Source organism: Pagrus pagrus (assembly GCF_965226575.1).
Source record: "Pagrus pagrus genome assembly, chromosome: 9".
In the NCBI taxonomy this organism is placed as follows: domain Eukaryota; kingdom Metazoa; phylum Chordata; class Actinopteri; order Spariformes; family Sparidae; genus Pagrus; species Pagrus pagrus.
Genome location: NC_140193.1, coordinates 27,421,171 through 27,445,009, shown reverse-complemented (window position 1 = coordinate 27,445,009; position 23,839 = coordinate 27,421,171). Strand labels below are relative to the sequence as shown.

At 40.3% G+C, this 23,839-nt stretch overlaps 1 protein-coding gene across 3 annotated transcripts in view; it reads left to right on the top strand.

Moving 5' to 3' along the window:
* man1a2 (mannosidase, alpha, class 1A, member 2) overlaps window positions 1–23,839 on the top strand; it is a 141,108-nt gene that overhangs the window by 90,984 nt on the left and 26,285 nt on the right. For all 3 annotated transcript variants that reach the window (XM_084361748.1, XM_084361749.1, XM_084361750.1), the window contains exons 7-9: window positions 15,373–15,467; window positions 18,874–18,997; window positions 19,502–19,595. In XM_084361748.1, coding sequence (XP_084217874.1) covers window positions 15,373–15,467; window positions 18,874–18,997; window positions 19,502–19,595 — 313 coding nt within the window. The remainder of the gene's footprint in view (window positions 1–15,372; window positions 15,468–18,873; window positions 18,998–19,501; window positions 19,596–23,839) is intronic.

Genomic DNA, 23,839 nt, shown 5'->3' with positions numbered 1-23,839 from the left:
TGTCATACAGTTGGGACACACTACTCATTATTACATTGTGCCATGAACTTTGACCCTCCACTTTGCTTTGTGCAGCAATATTATACTAATGTATTGTGGGTCAGAATAAACAGAAAAGCATGCCGGCTTGCATACTGCCAAATGTGAACTGCTGCATTAGGACATCCTGGCATTTTTGGCATACTGCATATGTATTGGGACTAAAAAATCTTTTTCTGGCAGACTGAATAGTATGGCAGTATGGGTATTGGACTGCAGCCACAGACTCAACAACAGATAAACATGGAAGAAGGAAGAGAAAGAGGCTCTTAAGTTAAGAGTTGGAAATCAGCATTCTGGAGGAGGAGGTGTTGGTCTGAGAGTCGAAACAAAGCAGCAGTGATGGATTGTGTTTACTCCTCTGTCTGTCCCCAGCTTTATACTTTTGTCTCTCCTTCTGTTTCTACCTCTCTCTAACGTCCTCACCACCTTCTCCCTCTCTTTTTACGCTCTGTCTTCTGTTTTGCTCTCCTGGCCACCTGTCTGCACTGATCTAATAGGATCATCACCTGTTTTCTCTCATCTCCGTGCTGCTAATGCTCTTCTGTTCGACTTTTCTCTCCGTCTTTTTCTTACAATTATCTGTCCTTATGTTCCTCCATCCAGATTTGTTCATCTTGTCCTGTCCTTATGTTTCTCGGCTCCCCTCTCCTCATCCCTCTTTTCTCCCCTTTTCTTCACTGAGCTTTTTGTTTTTAATCTTTTTTCTTTCTCCTTTCTTCCTCTGCTCCTTTGTCTACTTGTATTATACTGTATTTCTATTCTGCTTTCTCCTCATTCTGTTCCCTATTGTCATCTGTCCTTTGTAGTCATTTTCTTCTCCTTCTCTGTCTTCTCCTTGCCGTCCTTCCTTTTTACCCTCATCCTTTCTCTACTTTCCTCTCTCTTCTCCTTTATCTCTGAGGCTTTTTAGATTTCTGCCTATGTTCCTTACTTGGTTCTTTGCTCCATCTCCCCCTCCAATTTCTGTCCCTTGTCCTCCTCACTCCACACATTTTATATCTCACTTTCTCTTCTAAATGCTGCAATATGTTTTTATCCTGCCCCTTTCTAAAATTCACTCTTCTGCCCAACTTTTTCTTTCACCTCCTGCTTTCATCTGTTCTCCTTTCACTTCCTCTCCACTCTCCTCTACCTATGTTCTTCACTACACGTGTCCCTCTTTCCTCTTTTACTTTGTCTCATCAGTCCAGTACATCCACGCTCCCACAATTATTAATCCTTTTACCTTCTTTAATCTTAAAAACAGTAAATGGCATACAATACATATTTGTGGAGCAGAACATATTTTCTACCCAATTAATAATCTCAGCACCCCTCAGATTTATCTTCAACCTTTGGAGGGGCCCGACCCCTAGGTTGGGAACCACTGGATGAAACTACTAAGAGTATATAAAGTAATTACAGCTACAACAGAATTGATGCAATACTAATAATCTAATGATACATTATTTACTAATGTATCAGTCACAGGGCCAATTTTCAATATATTTCATTTTAAGTTTTGTCAATTGTTTTGTTTATTGGTAAAATACTGGTTTCTAATGGTTTCTTTCTAATAAACCTTGCATTGGGTTGGTCGCTCAGTTCATTCTCTGGTGCTTTGTTCCCACCCCGCCTATTTGAATTATGTTGTATTGATAAGGAGTTACCACAAACTAAGACTGTTTAGTTGTGCTATTTTACAATTAATATATAGTCAATGTAAGTTAAAGTGTGTTGCTGATGTAAGCGGTTAGAACTTGAAGTGGCGATGAGGTCTTCAAATGAATGGAAAGGGTCTTAAAAAAGGTCTTTAAAAGGTATTAAATTTAACTTTATGATTCCTGCATTTTCCCTGCCTTGGATAACTCACATACACTTGGAGAGTTTAGGGTCATGTTTTCTGCTCCTATGTTTGTAGGATTTTGTGATTTTTGTGTGTCTTTAACTACAACCTTGTTCTAGGAAGCCTTCCAATTACTTTCATAGCAGGGGTAACAACAGGAGAGCTCAGGATAATGTTCATCTACTGTGATGAACAAATCTATAAAGTCATCAGCTTCCTTCACTGGCAGGTGAAAAAACTTGACAAGAGTGAAAGAAAAACAGCCCGGCGCGACAAAACTGTTTTAATCAAACACAATGTTTTGTCCGAATTGTTTTTGCTTCTTGCTGCTATTTAAGTGTGTGGAGTTTTTCTCTCTCTTCTTCTAAGAGTTTGTTCTGCCAGTACCTGCACCTCATTAGCAGACCGTTGTGTTTAGCTTCCTTTTATAAGTCCAGAAACTGTAGTCACAGTATCCCCACAATTGGTTGGTGTTACCTTTCCAACCTGACACATTGTTCCCTTGTTGTTACACCAAATGTGATGGTAAAGCTCAGAGGACTGTGGGCTGCAGCAGAGTATGCAGAGTACAGGCAGCTATGCTGGACACCAATGTCAGTTAAGTGGATTATATAGTACATTGTGGTGCTAGAGGAACAGTGGTACAGAAGTCTCCCTCTCTCTATTTGTGCTGCATTTGTCTCCAGTTGCTAAAACAGGCAATGTCTTACTCACGTCAGCCAATTTAGTAGATGGAACTTAACTGTTAACCAACAGAGAACTGCAATAGCAATACTTGTAACATCTTACAGGGACGGGACAATATTTAGAAAATATGCTTTTTACCATCAGACCATGAGAAGTTAGATAATCATTTTAATTTCTGTGAAGATATTGTGATATTATTTTCTATTTAATCACAATCATGATCTGAATTCCCACTGAAATTGCAATCTTCTTTTATTAGTTTTGTAAAGTCCTGTAGACTATAGCTGGACTTGAAACATGCCTTTACATGTCTCCATTTGCACCATTGAAACACAATATTACATTAAAGAACGTTCAAGCTCATCCTCCGCCATATTGCGTGCTGTAACTCACAATGCATCATTTACAACAAGGCACTCAAGGAAGTGCTGCCTGAAGTAATTTGTCATCAGCATGGCCATCTAGTTGGATTCATCGTTCTAGGTTTGTTGAAGTGGCACGGATCTGATGGTCAGTGAGGTTATGTGAAGGAAACAGAAGTGGAAGCAGAAGAGGATATGTAATACCAAAATCTCTTTGTAGAGCGTGGACACCTTCAAGATTGATCCTGATTTAAATGTCATGTAACCCAAACCTAGCTTAGCTTAGCACAAAACTGGAAGCAACTTTGTTTTTATTCAAGCTGAAACTGTACACATTACAACTCCAAAGATTGTTTGTTTACAGAATACACTGTACTTTACATGTTGAAATGTTTGGAAACAGAAAATTAGATATAGTATTTTGACAGCTGTTATCTTCAACACCAAAACTATTTCTTTGCCAAAAGCTGTTGAGACTAGAAGTTCTCATAATCCTTTGTTACCTATTGCAGTTGGCAGCTTTGGACACTTGGTATTGAACTCTTAACAGCACCCAGGTGACTCTTATACATAGCTTTCATAGTTTATTCCACAAAGGAGAAGCTGCCTACAGGAATGTCTCCTTACCAGGCTCTGTATGAGCCCTTAGTACAGACAGGAGCAGGGAGGCTAAGCATGGCAGCAAACAACACATCTTAAAGTCGACATCATTCACTTGACATGGCATGGTGAGGCATTCATATAGAGCAGGGGTTCCCAAACACTGGACCAAGGGCCGGTACCGGGACTTGTGGTGTTCAGTACCGATTTGTGAAAACCCAGGAACTAAGGGGGGTGATGTAATTGCCATTTATGTGCTGCATTGTGTTTTATTATGTATTTTCCTGGATATGACAACCTTTGTATTACATATCACAAGGAAAATAATCTACATTACATTACATAACATTAAATACTTTTATTTACGTAACTGTGGGTCAACAGTGCGCTGGTAAGAAAGTGGAACCAGCAAATCTCTAGAATCAGTGACACTGGCATTGTTTTATGATAAAGGCTCTTGTTTTTGACAAAATGAGCCTCCCTACTTGTAACTATATTTCTAAATGTAGTATGCCATCATGATAGATATTTACTACCTAAAAGAATGACCAACCCTACTTTGAACTACATTTATAGAGGCAATAGATAATGCTAGATAATTACTTAAATGAGTTTTCCTACTATAAACCATATTTCTAAAGTAGTAGTCCATCCTTCCATCCTGGTAGTAGAACATTCTGATACTTTTTCCCTCCTGCCCTAAACTACTTCTAAATGTCACAGCTTTGTTGAACTGAGCCGTCCTGAGGGGTTGGCAGACCTTACTTTTTTTGGTTCATTTCACCGGCTGCCTGAACACATTGAAAGTAAGCTTGCGAGGAAAAAATGGGCTTGTGTTGCAAACTTCCTAACTCTTCAGGAAATGATCTCAAGTTTCCCAAATGCCAACAATTCTGTAAAAAAATAGATTATGTAACTGTGCTCACATCATTGATCAGGGAATTTAACCAGCACCACAAAGTCAAGGATTTGCTGCATTAACGTGTTCTCAAAGCCTTTCTCTGCTGATGTGGAAGGAATACAGGAGGATGTGCAGTTGGAGGTTATTGAAATGCAATGAGATGATGCTTAGAATTCTCAGAATGCTACGGGCGTTCAGAAAAGTCCAGATTTCCCAAGATAAAGATAAACAGGAGCAGACTGGGGACCTCTGTGATGTACTCTGATTGACTTACACCTGACCTGACAGCAGTTTGTCATTTCAAGGCGCAGCGTCACTATGCTGTTTACTGGAGAAAGAAATTTAGTAGTGATGTAATTGTTTTTACTTCAAGTGTACAGCACAATATGCTTTAAACTTGCTCATTAATATGGTCTCTTAAATTAGGTTTATCACTCACTTCTTTTTTCTCCGTATGGCCCCAAGTTTGGACAACCCAGGTTTAAAGTTTTTCTTTTTCTGACTGACACACAATATGCATTTGATGAGGAAGGAAACTTCTGGACATTTTGTCCTTGTTCCTTCAAACAAACAAAGGAGAGGGACTGAAAGACGGGATGATTTTAAAAACAGCAGATAGCACAAAGTAGGGAGAGGGTCAGGGGAACAAGCCGAGCCCTGTTATGTAGGATAATGAGATGAGAACGTCTAAAAGAAAAGCTGTAGACTCTGCAGGCATAAATACTACACCACAAGCCCCCTGTGAACGCAACGAGAAGGGATGGAAGGAGATAAAGAGATGGAGAATGACAGAAATGGAACAGCAAATGAAGGGAAGGAGGAAGAGAGACGGTGAGACAGAGATAATGATAGTGATAGAAGCAAAACCAGAGAGGAAGGGGGAAAATTAGAGGGAGAGCGGGTAGAACAGAGGGAGGGAGGAGGACAGATGAAGAGAAAAAGTTAGTTTGGGCAGGACAAGATGCAAAACACAGAAAACGAAGGCAAAGAGACAGAGGTTAAGAGAGAGGCATGACAACAGAAGATAAATGGTGAAACAAAGTGTTTTGAGGAATGGCAAGAAAATAACAAGTGTGTTTACATGCCTTTTGTCTCTGCCACCAAGGATCCATTTGAAGCCTGCCTCCGAAAACATCCTGTATTTTTCTCTCAAGCCTTTCCTCAGATTCCTGTCACTCTTGCTCCTTCACCCTCTCGATTCTCTCCATGTATCTCTTTCATTACCCCACACATTACCTTTCTTCCTCTCACTCTCTGTCCGTCTGCGCTGTGATGGAGCTTTAGCTGCCTGCTGTCCAGGGATTGGTGACTGCAGACTGCAGTATATACACATGGCAGACGTCTGTTTGATCTCGCCAGGGAGCATTTGATTCCCTCTCATTTTTTGTCAAACATTCAACCCGTCAAACAAATTCAGGGCATCATACTCCCTCTGACTGACTGCCATTACACCACTGCCCAGCAGGAAGGCAGAGAGACACATGAGGGAAAAAAGGAAAGAGTGGGACTGGCTAGCTTTGTGTTCACTATGAATGAGCTGGCTTATTGATCCTAAATGTCACTCTACACTGAGGTGCAGCGCAAAAATTTCAAGACCGTTTACTTGTAAGGAAGTTGACATGTTTTCTCTGGGGAAAAAAGTCAAAGAGATGTAGAATAAGTATAACATCGCCGCAACAACAACCAAACAGCAATTTTAGGCCTTTCACTCCAGACCTGGCAGGTAGAGGGTTAGAGTTAATGATGCACATGGTAAAATTAGAAAGAGGAGGTCTGTTAATGTTCAGGAAAAGAAGGGCCTCTGCATTGCTCAGCCTTATTGAGTATAATAAGAGACACTCACTGGCTTAGCTTGCTGTTAGGATGCAGTGTGCAGAATAGTTTTAAGGATTGTACAAGGCACCAAGATTATTTTCACACGTATGACAAAAAAAAGTAAATACTTGTATGGGTCAATCACAGGGTCATATTATAGTTAAAATGTATTTGTTTTTTTCTTACTAAGAATGCACAATTACAAACTTCCTACCTTTAGCACATACATTTGTGTTAAGTTCTGGTAGTTTCCTGTTCTCTGGTTTCTACAATCTCTAGGCTGCCTACTGCCCACACATTACTGTCTGTACATTACATTACTGAGCTTGTGACTTCTGGCACTTAAGGCAACTTCTTTCACATGTAGGATTCAGGGTTTAGGGTTAATGTTGCATGACTCTATAATTAAGTAGAATTCAAATAGGGTAATGTATTATTTCAAACATTTTCAATAGACAAAAAGCTCTGGCTGAACATTTGTACATGGGGAGATGAGCCCTGTCATTAAAATTGCTATATCCCTTCAAAAGAACCAGGCCTCTGCCTTATAGCACGATCAATGTCTTCATCAAAACTTGCCATTTTCAGCGCGTATGTTTCCAGCTCGAAGGTTGGTCTAGTTTCCTGTAATGACTTTGACATTGAACGCCAACACACAGATATCGCGAAGGGAAGGAGAATGACTTCTGAAAAAGGCAGTCAATGACAGAGATTGTTCAAAAGGTGAAGTGATAATGTAAATACAATATGTAAGTCATGAGACAGCCATCCTTAATGTTGATACGTTCTTGCCAGTAAGAGAGCAAGCCCATATTGAGGCCACGCCAGTTGTTTCTAGCAGCAGCCGTCTAGCTTCCCTTGGGAGTCCTTTTCCCTTTTGGCAGATATTGCTGTGATGACATGCTCAGTAACTAGCTGCTGCTGTGCCAGCAGGCAGCCACACACACACTTAGAGAACGAAGAAGACCAAGATGGTGTAACAAACAGGAAAGGAATTTTAATTTCTTCACTGCTTTATGAATTCCACTTTGAAAACAAATGACTTGTCATGCCCATCCAAACCTTACTTACTTCCTTACTCAAAATGTAATAGTTTGATTCAACCACATAGAAAAAGTACAAAGTCACACAGGGAGGAGAGTTGGAAGGACACAGAGGTTAAAAGATAGTCCAAATGAGATTAAGTCAGAGAGGTGTGAAGAAGAGAGAGAAATGGATGCAGGGAGGGAAGAGGACAGAAAAAGAGTGAGAGATTTTTGTAACGGAGATGACAAGCAGAAAGATGTGGGGAAATGGACCATGCACTGAACACAGGAAAAGAGAGAGGAGAGAGGCTAAGAGAATGAAATTAATGAGGGAAGGAAGAGGATAATGCAGAGTGGGAAATGAAGGAAGTGATCTCTCCTAATGAATTAATAGTGAAGTTGAACCAAATGCAGATGTGTACAGTCGTAGTTCATGTAAAAGTCCTGCTTTTCAATTGCTCATGAATTACTTGAGCACTTGGTCTTCATCCTCAAGACTCTGCACTGATGATGAAGCATGACAGAATTACAAAGATAAACTTCAACTTCACATCCAATTGCAAGAATACTAGACACCCTCCATTTTACTTTGTGGATATCCCACATTTTAATTTCACAATGTTTTCATGCTCGGAGAATAACTCCGCTCCGTTCTATTTTCAGTTGTCCTAAGGGAAAAGATGTTAACATTCAAGAAAGGAAAGTCTAGACGACCAATGCCAAATGCAGAAGAGGCAATATAAAAACATCAGGTGGGACTTCCCCAGCAGATGCTGAGGGCAGAATAGCACATCACTTATATCCTTTTCAAGGCCTCACAAGTGCATTTGCATTAATGCTCAATGCAAATATCTGACAGCAGTCACAAACGGTGTGAGGGCAACAAATGAAGTGATCCTGGAGCTAATTTGACGATGGTCTTTGGGTTTCCTTCATAGCAGCTCATCTTTGTGCCTCCTGCCTTTGATGCATGCTGAACAGTGTGAACAAACGGATCGGCTGATGGTGAAGTGGCATGACAAAGTATGGAAATGACATACTGTAACCACACACACACACACACACACACACACACACACACACACACACACACACACAAAACGGGTGACTTAATCCTGTCTCTCCTGCTGGCCCTCGGGGCCCTTCTTACCAAGCAGGCACATTCAGCACATTTCACAGTCTACCCCTTAATCCATTTAGGAGGCTCCATTACATGTCAACAGTGGCCCACTGCTTACACCAGAGACTGTGTGTGTCTGCTATGTACAGTTGTATAGTACAGTGTGTGTGTGTGTGTGTGTGTGTGTGTGTGTGTGTGTGTGCCTGCGTGCGTGCTTGTGTGCCTGTGTGTGTGTATATATGCAGTGTCTTGTACAGTATGTATTAGCAGATTCTTCATAGCAGTGTAAAAAAATGCTGATCTTATTAAGTCATTTAGTCAAGTGCGTAGAATTAGTCTTATTTACACATTTGTTCTGGAGACTTATCAGTCAAGATAGACTAAGTCAGTGATTAGAATAATTGATATTATGTGTACTTATTGAAGAGTGCAAATTATTTAGTATATACTTATCATTTTAGAAAGAGACTCTGTGCTACTTTATACTTCCTCTCCACTACATTTATTTGATACATTTAGTTACTAGTTACTTTGCAGATTCAGATTATTCAGTGTTTATAGGCTATTAATTGTGACATGTTACCAATCAGATATTGTTGTGAGCAGGACATTGTGTAAGAGGATGCTTGAGTTTATTTTGTCAGCAATCTGAGATAAAAATCACTGATACCGATAATCGGAAAAATTCTGAATATCGACCCTGATAATCAGCTAGACCGATAATCAGTCTGGCCGTAGTTCAAGGCGTTGTCGCACCAATATATTTATTTTTCATATAGATTTTAAACACACCCTCTAATGTCGAGGTGGAGCTGGGATGTTGAACATCAGCACAGAGCAGACAGCAAGACGAGGACTTTAAAATCAAATTCAAGGGAGATGATTGGTTAAACCACAGCTTTGATTAAATCTGATGATACAAGGCTGAATACAAGGATGTTGATGCATAAATATAATGAGCCTGTGTTAAAGAGGATGAACCTGATGGAACTTAGCTCCATCACTAATGCTTCAGTCGATGTCGGTGCCCCTATCAGCTACACTTACACTTGGCTACTTGTGTGTTTCACTTCTGTGACTTTCTGTACTTGTACACGCATTGGTGTTTGTGTTTATGCGGTATCTGTCAGAGCCTGCTCTGCTTTACAGAGATTTCAGTCTCTCTCAGCTGTTCACAGCTTACAAATGATATCCTCATGTGTAATAACTGGATCATTGGCTGAGTTTAGGATGTGTTTGAGTGGCGGATTACAGCTCTCCCTGTCCCTGGGACGTAACATCGACGCACCATTTGGCAGACGATTTCATCCAAAGCTCCTTACAGGACCACTGCTCGCATTTTTAGCATGGCTGGTCCCAGTAGGAGTCAACCCTCTCACCCAGGCAGTGTTAACGTCATTCTCTACCATGAGGGACACAAAACCAGCCTGTGCTCCCCCCTACCCTCCTCATTCCTCCTGCCATACTCCAAATCTGCTGTCTGGGAATTTGGCCCATCGAAACAAACAACCGAGTGGCCCCGGGCCACCACTAATCCTGAATGAGGGGGAGAATTCAGAAAAGAGTAACAGGAAAAGAGAGATGGAGTGGGCAGAGTGTTGAAAGATGGGGAGAGAGGACACTACTAATAGGTCAATAAAGGAAACAGACATACTGTAAGTGGAAACGGGCAGAAGAAAAATGGAGGAAGAAAAGCAGAGAGAGGAAAGAAGAGAAATGTGTGTTCAGTAGTTCTCTCTGATAGTTTGTATGTAGTAACAAGGGCTCAACAGATACTGGATGCTGAAATTACATTTGCATGTTAAAAACATAAAAAATAAGCTAATAAAATAAGCTGGAGGACAAATTGTGTTGCAGTGATACTGTTAACTCAAACTTACATTAATTTCTATACTGCAATGTCTTACTCTATCCTCCAACATACTGTATATGCTCATACTGGTATCTGTGATAAGTTGGCTGATGAATGTCATCCCAGCATTTTATTTCATTTCATTTATTCAATTTATTTCTCAGGGACAGTGCATATTAATGAACATTATTGTAAATATACCAGAATAAACCAAGAGGCTAGTTTTCTACTATAGTCCCTGGCCAGGTTTAAAGTTGGCAACCTACAGTACACCCAAAAAATGCACACAGTGGCTGAACACTATATAAAAGTATACAGTTGTCTTAGTACTCGTGCCTATCTCAGGGAAATGTCATTTTCTTTTTATACCAGGACTGATACCAAACAAGATGAAAAAAATCATGTCAAAACACAAACAGAAATACAAGACCCTGTCCTCAATTATAGTCAAAAATGGGGATTTTTTTTTTTCTTGATTAAATCAGAAACTATCTGAACAAAGAATAAAGATTCAAGATCCATTTATTTTGTGATTTTACATCAGGATAACATGAAGAGATGCTCCTCACAAAAGTTAGTTAATAAATTCTTTAGATGGATTAATAAATAATAAATACTAGAAATAATCTGTATGTATGTTGGAGTGTGGAGGATGAGTTAAGAAGCTGCTCTGTAGTCTGGTGGTACGGCAGCAGATACTTCTGTATCTGTTGTCAGATGGCAGCAGGGTGAACAGGTGTTGTCTTTTAGTATCTTTGGGCTCTGTGCAGACATCTCACTTCACTGATGTCACTGATGCTCTGTAGATGGTACCAGTGATGTTCTGGTGGTTTTAATCAGCTGCTGTAGAGTCTTCCAGTAAATAAGATTTTAAATCTAACCAGATTGTCTGTTCCATATTGTAAACATACAGAAATAATTATTCATGTTTGATACCCATAGCTATACACATTAGTCATGTCTAATATTGAATGTAATATACATTTAAAGGACATCAAATTATGATACACAGCATTCAGTGAGTGCCTATACTTTTGCATAGAATTTTAGTTTCTGGAAAATAATTTCCCAATACTGGTTAGTTGCAAGAGTGGCTGCTTGGTAGACAATCAGCAGCCACAATGTACGTACATTTTCGTGGTGTAGTTGGCAGCATGCAGTTGCATGTCCTCAGAGTCTGTTCACACCAGATGCTGAACACCAAGTTTGGCTGCACAAGTTAAAACAGGCAGAACACAATTTGTCTCAAGTGTAAAATGCCCCATAGTCATATACATACAAAAGGAAAATGTACAGGCACTAATTAATCAGACTCTCTATCCTGCTCTCAGCAGGCTTACTTCCTTTGACCATAAACAATACCACTCATGTTTCTTTAGAGGGCCTGTTTGCTTCTTCATCCCTCCCTGTAGATGGAAGCGGTGGAGAAAGATGATTATCATAAGCTGTAGAGTTTTATCTGTCAAGACGACTGGTTGCGTCCTCTGACGGGTGGTTTGGACCTGGTCCCTGCTTGATGACATCAGCAGCAGGATTGCCAATACAATGCAATGGAGATTGTTAAGGGCCTCAGTGTGGCCAGCAGACAGGCTACTAATCAATGAAGGGGTTTATGATGACTGGAGGGACACACACACATAGTAATAACAAACAGATGCCTTCTTCAAAACTCTACATGTACATTGTCAGTCTGAGGTGAAGACATGAGAGAGGACCAAACGGACTCACTATTTGTGTTCGGTTCCTATCAATAGCCAGGTAGCTTACCTTAGTAAGGCAGCGGTCTGCAGACATACTGGGGTCTTCTTAAGAAGCTCTAAAGGCAGGCAAGAGCAGATGAAGTAATGAGCAGCCCTGTGCCTATACTGATTATTAAAGTGGATGCTTGGCCTCTACTTTCAGCTGGACGTTGCATTACTGTAAAGGATGACTTGAATATTTTAAAGGTTGCTTAACAATGATAGTCTTGCAAGTGGTCATGATTTATTACAGCCCAGCCATAGTCTCTCTTTGATCCTGTCCAAAGTCCCCCTTCCCATTCATGTGCTTCATTTCCTCCTCATATACAGGCCAATCTGTACATCTGTTGGACTGCATTGTTCTCTCCCACCCTCCTCTTGTCTGTGTCTGGATGTATCCATGTTAAACTCCACAGTTTGACCTCCGAGTCCTCTGTAAGATCTCCCACAGGCTGCTTAAGTATTCTGCAAACACCAGCATGTGTTACTGCTCTCTCTTACTTAGCGAGACAGCAGGAATTTTCCATAGATCTGGTCTCTCTATAAAACTGCTCAGCCCTGACAGATTGTGTTGATGAATCAGCGTCCGTCTGCCCCGTGTTCAAGTGCTTGTCTCTGCTTTGCCTGACTGCTGTCTGCAAGTCGTACAGCTCCAGCTTTTATCTGTCCTTCACAAGTAAAATATACATTATAAATCATATAAAAGGCGAGGGCTGACAGTCTTGAGCCATTTGCTTTTCAGTGTTTTTTCAGGACTTTTCTGACAACTTGGATCAAGTGTAGCTAGCCATGCAATTACATTATGAGGTAGATCACCCAGCATCTTTGATAGCAATCCCACAGCTGGTGGTAGTATGGTATTTAGAAGATAGTCAGCTTGAACACTATATTTTTGTCGTTTTGGAAGACTGGAACATAATATATTATTTTCTGCTTTTTATTGTCAGCTCCATGAGTGAGTTATGTTTTAAGTCTCTGCACCACTTCTGTTAATTGTTAAACCTGGATTATGATTTTCTTCTCCACATGGTCCATGTTTTTGTGTGTGTGAGTGGTGTTTATGTGTCAGCGCTCGGAAACCACAATGCAGCTTTCAATCCATGTCCTGCTGTGCATGTTTAGTTAACTCTCATTAATGTTTTGCAGTTCATGCTGTGAATAATTGGTTTGTTTAAGTGAGTAGATGTGACGACTTCATGAGGCTAATATATTTAACTAAATGTGTCCCTCAAATGAAAATTCAGCTATTGATACCTCTCTGCTCCCTGTGTATGAACTTGGTGGTAATAACTGTCAGTGCTCCAGACTGCAAAAATGTAGTCACATTATGCAACAGTGCAACTGCATTTCTTAACTAAGATCACTAGTTCGACTTGCAGATATGTGAGATGTAGCTTATAAAAGGTCTACGGATACATGTTCAACTAATATTGGACCTGTTCATTTGAGTTAACTGTCACTCTGTTTGTCTCTGTCTCTGAATCCAGTCTGCAATTCACACACTTAACTCATAAAGCAGATAGCTGTATAGCAGACCTGTAACAACTTCATTCTGGCCCTTTGATCATTGTATTAGTAGGCTATTTTCCCATTCATTAGTTATGTGTGTTGTCAAGCACAAACATTTTCATATTTCATTCTCTCATTTTATCTGTTTAAGCACAGGGAAATCAACCTGACAACCTACTTTTATGATGAAAAATATGTATTTTTGTCTACACAACAATTCTTTTTAGATTTAAAAAACGAATAAAGCGGAGAAAAAATAAAGTGTATTGTTAACGCATTTTTAATTCCTGGATTTACAGTTCAGACATAAGGAATTTAAATGTCTGGCCCCATGGCACTTCAGTCTCTCTCCGGCCCTTCTAAAACTGTAGTGAGAGAGAGAGAGTGCTGCCTCTCTCTTTCCCCTCTCTCGCTTTCTCTTCTAAAGATTATTACATTAATACTCTGCAAAACTTTAATCTGTAGTTGTCCGATCTATTTTACAACAAATGGCTTTCACCAAATCACACATCTTATTATACAAATACAAAGTGTCACTGTACACAGCAGTAATAGCAGTTACCTCCAGGGGTGTGTATGACCCTGATATCTGTTATTTGGTTTCAGTGGGACGCTTGGGAAAACTTCCACATCACGAGGAATCTAAAAATGAACTAATACATGTGACAATAAAGCCTGCGTAAAAGAAAGGGGACATTTAGTTTAAACTATTTGTTATTAGTTGATGGTTTTTATAATATCTGATTTTTATAAAGTCATTGAAAATGACTTTCTTAAAGCACGACTTCACTTTATGACTTTTTCCTTTAAGATAAAACAAAACATTGTTTTTTCTGTAAATTGTGTATTTGTTACCAAAGCATTTACCAGGAAGATGGAAAAATAAGTGCGTTTTAAGTGGTCCTTCTAAACTTTGTGCTGGGACTGGGACTCTGTTCTGCAGGGAGCACCAGTGATACTAGTGGAAAAAGTTCATCTGGAGCCCGGAGTCGTGCATGTTACATAAGTGTTCTTTGATAGTCATGTGAGCGAATGGAAGAACATCTGTTGTGGTACCAAAGCCTTGGTACTCATGATGTCTGAGCTCTTGTTCTCTGGTACGGCTACATTCAAATAAGTAAAACATAGTCCCTCACTAGTGAACTGTGTTTATTTTGTTTATTTGCTGTTTTCTTTGAATGTAATTGTGAGTTTTGTGCCTTCTGTGCAGTTTTACCTGCACATAAGACACACATCCACAGTTACATCTCCCAGCATGATACTCATACACAGTGAGTTCAGCTGCAGAATAACCTTAGTTTCCTTTTATCTCTTTGATTGGCACGCTGAGAAAAGAACAAAGACTGCAGCAGATATTTCCGGGCCTTCATCTGTCAGACGAGTGCAGGAACTTGTGTAATCTCAAAACGAACACATGTCCAGTTCTCTCCATCAGTCGGTGTAAATTAGACGCCAGTCGTGATAATGGAAATCCAACTCTGACTGTGTACTTTGGTATCTCACTCTGCTTAGTCAGTGTCGTTTGACCTCCAAGCTTTTCTTGTAGACATCTCAGCGGTATTCTGCAACATTTCATATTACTGCAGCACAGTTTGAAGGGAGGTTTTGCATATATTAGCCTGCCAGTCTCCTCTATAAATCTGTACGGCTCCGACACTTTGTGGCCATCGTTTAGCAATCGTTTGTCTCCCAACATCTCACTCTGCATTATTTCCCTTCACACTGCGTTTGTTTTTCTTGTTGGCTTGTTTTATGATTGTACCTGTCAGCTGTTTGAGATGAATATTAACCAGGGGAAGTTGATGGACTGCAGAATATGCCAAGTGAACACAATAAAAGGTAATTAATCTTAAAATTAAACCTCTCTCTTTCTCCCATCCTCTCTTTCTCTCCAGGTATTCAAGCTGAAGGCGGTTCAGCTCGCTGAGAAGCTGCTCCCTGCCTTTAACACCCCCACAGGAATCCCCTGGGCCATGGTCAACCTTAAGAGGTCAGTGACACTACCAGTGAAAACCACCCCCTTTCCTCCAGTAGCTGGCCTGACATGAATATAAAGTGAGACGTGCCACTCAATATCACTTACAGTTGACCGAGCAGCCTTGAAGAAGCTCTGGTGGGACTTGATTGACAGATTGTTCCTTGCACAAATGCTGTGTCCGTTTTAGTTTTTTTTTTTTTTTAATCTTTACCCTTTCCTCCTTGTGATGTTCCAAGAAAGATGTCAAATTCTAAACCTGCAATAGCTGATTTTTTGGCCACTTATGGGCAGTGGAAACTAGCTGTGAACACATCACTGACGACACCTTGTATTGATCTGGTGAACTTGTTAGCAAACAGTTTATTAACACGCCCAGCAGATACAGAACAACATCGTTATTTAGTAGTTGTGTTTTCGACTACCTGGTTCATGTTTAGTCTCTACCAGCTCCTGAGGAAGTATCTGGCTTGTTAGCTGCTAAATGTTCCACCATGTTCACCAACTAGTCACAAACTTGAACTTGCTCAGTTGCTTGGTTAGACCTGGGAGAAACTCAAATGATTATTCTTTGTAGGTCCATCAATTCAAAACCGCTTCCGCTTCCACATACACATGATCTCATTCTATACAAGCCTGTGGACGATGTGTTAAAGTTGTTTAATGCTGCTGGACTGTGGATTTCTTTGTGAAGTATTTTTCCGCAACAGTCCAAATGATGTGACTTTTTCACGTTCTGAAGTGCCTCATCTCAGTGCCTCTCTCCGCTAGTAGCTAACGTTAGTTTAGAAATGGAGTTGGCTAACATAAACTAACGACCGGCTTCCAACACAACAGAGAAGGTCCATAGAGAGCTTTTGAAGAGTAATTTGTCCTGTGATCTGGGCTGTTTTCTTGATCCTTTTCCATCTTGACGGACTCTGATTTGTCTTACTCCCCATAACACAGCGTGTGCATCCTTGAACTCTAACAAAAGTCTTTAATGCATTTCCTTCGTCCCAAAACATTTCCAAAGCAGATTTTTAGAAAGTATTTTAACCCAGCATTGTTTACAACCCAGTTTACTAACTCTTAGTCTTATTCTTTCCTGCCGTTGCAGGCACATTGTTGTGTTTTCTTTGCACGTTACAGCCACCTGCAGTAGAATAGTGCGAAATCATTTGCAGGACTATGTATCATGTCTCCCATCATGTGCGTCCTCTTGTGCCTGCATGAGACAAACAAAACAGGACCTGCTGTGAGAGGAACAACTCCACAGAGTTACTAGAGATCAAAATCTCCATAACGTTAATTTAATTTAAAAGTTTTAGACCTGAGTCTCCTACACAACAACAACGATGAAAAAGTTCTCACACTCACTCGTTTGCTCTCAGCGGTGATCAAGAATACCCTGGCCTTTACAATTAAACACACAGTGGAGTTATAGCAGAGATCCACAATGTTAACAAGGGATTGTACAGGTCCTTCACATCCTTCGTTTTATCATATTATCAGCGAGACCTGGAACTTTTAATGTTGTTAAATGTTATGTTTGAGTCCTGAATTAATTTAAAACCGCAGTAGTCCCAGGTGACCCTGGCATACTTTAAAGCTCCAGCACATCCACAGTCTACCCACACAGGTGTTTTTCACTTTTGCTGCCTGATTAGCCCTCTTCACAGGACCGTGTGGGCATGTACAAACTGCACAGTGAGGCCAGGACAACTAACACCTCCATCATTCTTACCAACACATAATTTGGTCACCTATGCCCAATCGACTTCAACCTGAAAAGGAGTCTCATCAGTTTGAATACAGCTGTATGAGCAGGGCTCTGTGAACACGCCGCAAAAAAGTCTTAACAAAGTGTTAAATTGAACTTTTATAAGGCTGTAGTCACCCTGTTAGCCTGCAGCTCGTAGCAGTGGTCCACTTTTCTGTAGTAACCTCGGACTGAAGTGTAACATTACCCTAACATTTTCACATTTCCAACCCTCTTTGTTCCTCTTATTGGTTTCTACTACCTTTTTGTCATTTCATTGTATCTTTGAAGAGAGTGTGTGCATGTGTGTGTGTGTCTGTGTTTGCCTGCATGTATGTGTGCCCCTTTTTTACTGTCCTCTTCCACTGTTCCTCGCTTCTCTATCAATTTACTTTGAATGAAGCAATGAAATGAAATAAAATGGCTGTATCGACCTGCGGGATACTTTGTTGTTAAGCACCCTGGCTTGGTGTGTGTGTGTGATCAGTGTCTTGTTATATGTGTTGCCAGGCTGTTGGAGATTTGTGTTGTATAAGCCAGGGCCTCATTCACAAGATAATTCTAATTTGTTAGAGAGTGAACACTGTGTTTTGTCTTTATCTACCTCTAGACAAACACACAGCGGAGAAAATGCAGCTGCACATGTTCCTACATCACAGACACCCCCAGGAATAATAGTACACACAGGAATTTAATCTAAACACAAAACACATCTGTCTTTTTATGCTTGATCAGACAAACAAGGTGCTTCACACACACACACCTCCTCCTCACACACAAATACACACCTATTATGCGCTCATGTAAAATGGAAGCAGTGCAGGATGCCTCCTGTGTCACATCTGGTCATGTGTAAATGTCATTTTACCTGCTGTGAGTGCACGTAGTGAACCTGTTGCACTAGCTGCAATCAATCCAACTCCGACACTGCTGTGTGTTACAAGATTGAAAATATATTTTCTGGTTTTGTGTCGTTATTAAGAGCACCAGAATCTTACTTGTCTTACATATGAAGAGAATTCCTTTTGCGTTTTAGGGCATATTTAGGCTGTTACTTGCAGAGATTAAATCATCTTTACATCGTGACCAGAAAGTCACGCCAAAAATGACTTATAGTTGTAATCACCATGATTACTTATTTATTTATAGGGGCTCTGTGGAGCTTCTGTGTTGTGTTGGAAGCTGGTCGATAGTTTATGTTAGTGGATTAAATAAACCCACTGTCCAGCAGCATTAAACTACTTGTTAAAATGTAAATGTCACGTTACAGTCTGCTCGCATACGGCCAAAAAAGTGATTAATACATGTAAATTACTACAAATTGTGATATATCCTCAGCTAGACGCTCATATTTTATTCAAATTTAGACTAAAAATAGAGTGTTAACAGACACAAATTTTATAGCCTTACAATAAAAGTGTTGAGTCATCGTCTGTATTGAAAACCCTGTAGGCCCATAGTCATTTTGTTCTATGGACCAGTTAAAACTTTTACTATTCTTTCACATCAGCTGTACAGAATTATAATCTTTGCTTTTTTTGTCCAACCCACTCTCTCCCTCTCATCTTACTCTGTGCATCACATCAATCCCTCACCCTCCATAATCAACTCTCTTCTCTTTCCTCTTGTCTTCTCTCTCTGTCCTCACCATCCCTCCACCTCTCCTCACGCCTCCTCCAGCGGTGTTGGTCGTAACTGGGGCTGGGCGTCAGCTGGCAGCAGCATCCTGGCTGAGTTTGGGACTCTCCACATGGAGTTTGTTCACCTCACCTACCTGACAGGGAACCCTGCCTACTACCAGAAGGTATTACTGTTTGTGTGTGTTGTGTCTGGATTTGCTTACATGTGCACTGCTGTAGCGTGTCTGCATTAGTGTTGTCGTGATATTGGAATTTCTAACTTCTATACAATACCTTGAAAAATGTCAAAAATGTACTCAATACTATAATCAATACCAAGGGAAAAAATTGACCCAACATCAGGGGCACACATTATCACATGTATATTAAGAGACAGTTAGGTACAGCAGCATCTAAGTTAATTTGCTTCTGAGGAGGAGGGACTGTGTAAGCACTAAGGTGGTGCATGTGTCAACTTCGCTGTCAGAGAGGAGGGCAAAAACACGCAGCTAGTACGGGAGTATGGGTACTGCAAAAAATGAGAAACTATTTCAAGTATTTATTGATATTTGGATACTTTTGACAACACTAGTCTTCATGCTTTCTTCGCTATGTGATACCAAATAGAAAGCCTTTTTGAAAAGGTAAATGTTTTTTAAAAGTTCCACTGTTTCTGGTGTTGATCACAGGTGATGCACATCCGGAAGCTGCTAGCCAAAATGGACAGACCCAACGGGCTCTACCCAAACTACCTGAATCCCCGCACGGGCCGCTGGGGTCAACGTAAGTGCACAGTTTGGTTTAGATGGACAAGAGCAGCAAACAGCAGGGTTTGCATCAAAATGTTTTATTCAGCAGTCACTTTGGCATTTAATCACAACCTCACATTAAAGTGCTGACACAAGTACATACAAGTGGTTAATAACTAAGAGTTTTGCCTGCACTTTTAAGGCCTTTTATGGTTTGAAAGACCTTTTCAAACATTTAACAGAAAAAAAAGAAAAAAATTCAGTTGTGAATGCATTTTCGTTTTTTTAGATTTAATTTAAAGAATACACCTGGATCACTGCTCTGCAAGCAGCCACTTTAGGGAAGTGTCCAAATATTCTTGTGGGCTTCAGAAGATCATGTAATCTAAGTGCTATGAAGAGAAACAGGAGGAATCAGCACTAAGTGAAGGAGAAAGGAGTAGAATGGATCTTCTTTAATGAGAACAAATTGAAACGAGTAGAGAAGATAGAAGAGGGGTAACACAGTATTCCCGGTTATATTGATTACATTTTGGCAGTGTGCCCGGGGAAATTAACAGCTCACTGAGCGGAGTTAGATGTGAGGTGGCACACTATTCTTGCTCTGAAAGCTGCCTCTTCCACTTAAAGTTGTCTTGACCAAATTAATAATTAAAGCAGGTGAGACACCACATGTGTCGGTTAGCTACACCTACAATCATTTAGTATTTCTCTCAGCTTGACATATGGTGATGGCCGAACAACCAGTGGAATTGTGGTCACGTTGAGATGATGCCGAAGCAAACATGTAAAACCTAGTTGAACTTTTGTTAAAGGTTCACAGTTCACAGTTCCCTTTCTGTCTAAAGAATGTTTATGTACATATGAAGAGTTTTTGGTAGCTGGTAAAAGATTCCTTCCTTTCAGGTTTTGAGTAAAAGTGAAAGAGGACAAAATTAGCAGCCCTGGATCTGTGCAAAAGTGCAATTTAGAGGCGCCCCAGTAGCTCAGGCGGTAGAGCATGCCCCTCATGTACAGAGGCTGTCTCCTCGCTGCAGCAGCTCAGGGTTTGAATCCGACCTGTGGCCCTTTGCTGCGTGTCACCCCCAGAATTTGTTGATTGTTTGTGATGACAAGAGGAGCAGAAAGTACTGCTTCAGTCTACAGGTGTGAAAATTGTATTAAGTGAGATATATCCTTAAATACTACGTGTAATTGGATGTGTCAAAATCCGTTTTTAGAATATAGTAGAATTGTAAATAGAGACTCTGAGTACATCAGATCTTGTAACTCTGGGTCTGGGCCTCCTGACATGATAAATAATAAACTGATGTCACAGATTTTCTTTTCATGACTTTGCTGAGTTTGGCCTCACCTACAGCTTCATAGCAATCCTTTGATTCATCTTCCAAATACTTAATCAGAATAAGCAACATTTTCTTTCATACGTGCAGTCTGGATGTGTGTACTTTTCTTTTAATACTTGGGATATCTCAAGATATCATCCTAGTACTCATAAGGGAATATTAGATATTCCCTTTTATTTATTTTTCAGCATTTCAGCAGGGAGAGTTTTGAACCTGAGAAACGTTTAACAGAGACTCAGATGCTGGGTGACAGATATGAAGAGGATCGCAGTTCGTTATCACAACATTCCAACAGAATATTAAAATATTGTGGATATAAAAACATTCCTTTTTGTGGGCACGCTTGCCTTAGAAGTATTTTTTAAAACGAAGCACAGTGTTTTTTACCCATCGAGCAGAAATGACTATCTGCTTGGGTTTATTCTTAAGTTGGGTGAAAGGAAATGAAAAGATGAAATCTGTTTACAATTGCATATATAGTGTTGTTTTTATTTGTCCGGGGGAATGAGTTGCTACCTCAGAGGGTGCCATATTAAGTCTGTTCAATCTCACAACACTGCCAAGTAAATGGGAAATGGGCAATAGTCTTGGGCAATAGACTTTACTCAGATGAGAAAACAAAAGAGGAGATGGTGCAACTCTTGAAGCAAAATACTGATTTTTTTTTTTTTTTTTAACAACTGCTGTGATCTGGCGAGATGAAATCTCTGTTTTATTTGTTTTACTTGTCGACAAAACAAATGGAGAGCACTCATGGATGGTTGGATAAATGGTGGGGCTCATTAATGGATGGATATGTGGCTTGGCAGTGGCTTGGCAGTCAGACTGATGTACTTGTAAGTGCACAGACTTTGGGCCAAAAGCACGGCATAATAAATGGATGGAAGATGGAGGGAGGGCGGATTGATTGATGGATGGATAAGTACATTAACAGATGGATGGTTAGCTGGCGAGCTGCATGACTGGGCAGGTGATGACGGATGTTTTCTATTTGTTTCTCTTTATGTGTGTGAGTCGGGGAGAGAGTCTTTCTTTTTGCGTTTGAGTCATGAAATATAGTTTTGAGTGTGAGTGCATCAGTGTGTCTGCGTGTGTCTCTTTGCACATACACCAGACCACCTGACATATTTATTGATCTAATGCATGTTGCTGTGTGTATTTGGTCTTAAAGGATAAGTACCGTTTTTTACAACCTGGACCTTATTTCTGGCAAAACATATGGTCATTTACTCACCCAGATAACTTTGGTGTCATTCGGCGTCGTTCGGACGAAATTAGATCCAGTGTAGCGGCGAGATATCCATATAATGGGAGAGACGGGGCAGCGACACACAGCCTCTATATAACGCATTATCTGCCACGAAACTAGTTCATTTCATCAATATTTTGTTATGAAATGCTAGCGCTATTAGCCTCTGAGTCCGGGCTCGTCTATTGTCAACATCCGGGGTCTGTAGGCTGATCTACTACCTCTGACCTGGAAGATGTCGTCTCTGAGCTGCGCGCGCACCCGCGACAGCGCGGCTTGTTTACCTGTAGCTGCTACTGCTAGTTTGACCCCGGATGTTGATAACGGACGAGCCCGGACTCAGAGGGGAATAGCGCTAGCATTTCATAACAAAATATTGATGAAATTAACTAGTTTCGTGGCAGATAATGCGTTATATAGAGGCTGTGTGTCGCTGCCCCGTCTCTCCCATTATATGGATATATCGCCGCTACACTGGATCTAATTTCGTCCGAACGACGCCGAATGACACCAAAGTTATCTGGGTGAGTAAGTGATCATATATTTTGCCAGAAATAAGGTCCAGGTTGTAAAAAACGGTAGTTATCCTTTAAGCCTCTGGTCTGAGCCACGGATCAGAGCAAAAATACCCTTGAATGTAGATCATTCTTGCAAATCAGAGATAATGAGGCAAAGGTGCCACTGAAGGTTAAAAATCCCTTTTTTATATTATGAGATGAAGTAATCATGTCCCAACAATCATACAACTGCAGATTATTTGTCTGTAGCTGGTTGACTCTTTGTATCACATCCTGAGTAAGATAATTAGCTTTAAAAATATTAGACTCTTGCTATAAATGTCTCAAAACTACTGAACCTTTCTTATATATTTTGTTGAGTTGTGTACTTATCATTTGGGAATCATTATCCCAAATGATTCCAACAGTGTTCCAACCCAGAGAAATTCAAGGGTTTAATCAAGCCAATGATGGACTTCATTTAGTCGCATGTTACCAAAAATTTCGAGGAAACATCAGATGACATGTTAAAGAGTGAGGAAGAAAGTCAGGAACGTGACTAAACAATAAGTGAATAAAACAAAACCTTATCTAATAATATTTCTGTCTGAGTCACTTAGAAAGATTCCCATTAGCAATGGTGGTTATTTAACAATAAAGACATCAACTCCCATGATCCCGGACTACATATGTCTTTTGTTTTGATTTGATTGAGGGACCCCCCATTGGCAGAAATAAAGGGTAGATAATGTTGGCACTATACTACCAGAAGAAGAAAATGCAGTCTTTACAAACCGCTGCATCAGCCAAAAAAATAGACCATCAAAAGAATGAAATGGTTCGTTGATGTGCTTGCCAGTGCCTTCAAGGGTTTGTTCAGGCCAAAAACATTACTGGACGTCACGTTGTATTCACACAGGCAGAGCAGCATCCAAACATTTAATCTAATCTTGTCTTGTTGACATGTTGAAAATGAAACTAACAGGCAAAGATCGGCCTGTTTTCTGTTTGTTTGTTTTCAGGCATTACTGTGACATTGAGAGTCAAATTGTTCAACAGTCAGGAACATTTTTTCTCTCTTGCTCTCTTTGTATCTCATTCAAATAGTCACTGAACACAGAAGGAAACTTTTTTTGCTGTATGGACTTTGTCAAATATAATGATACTGCAGTTACTGTCAACATTT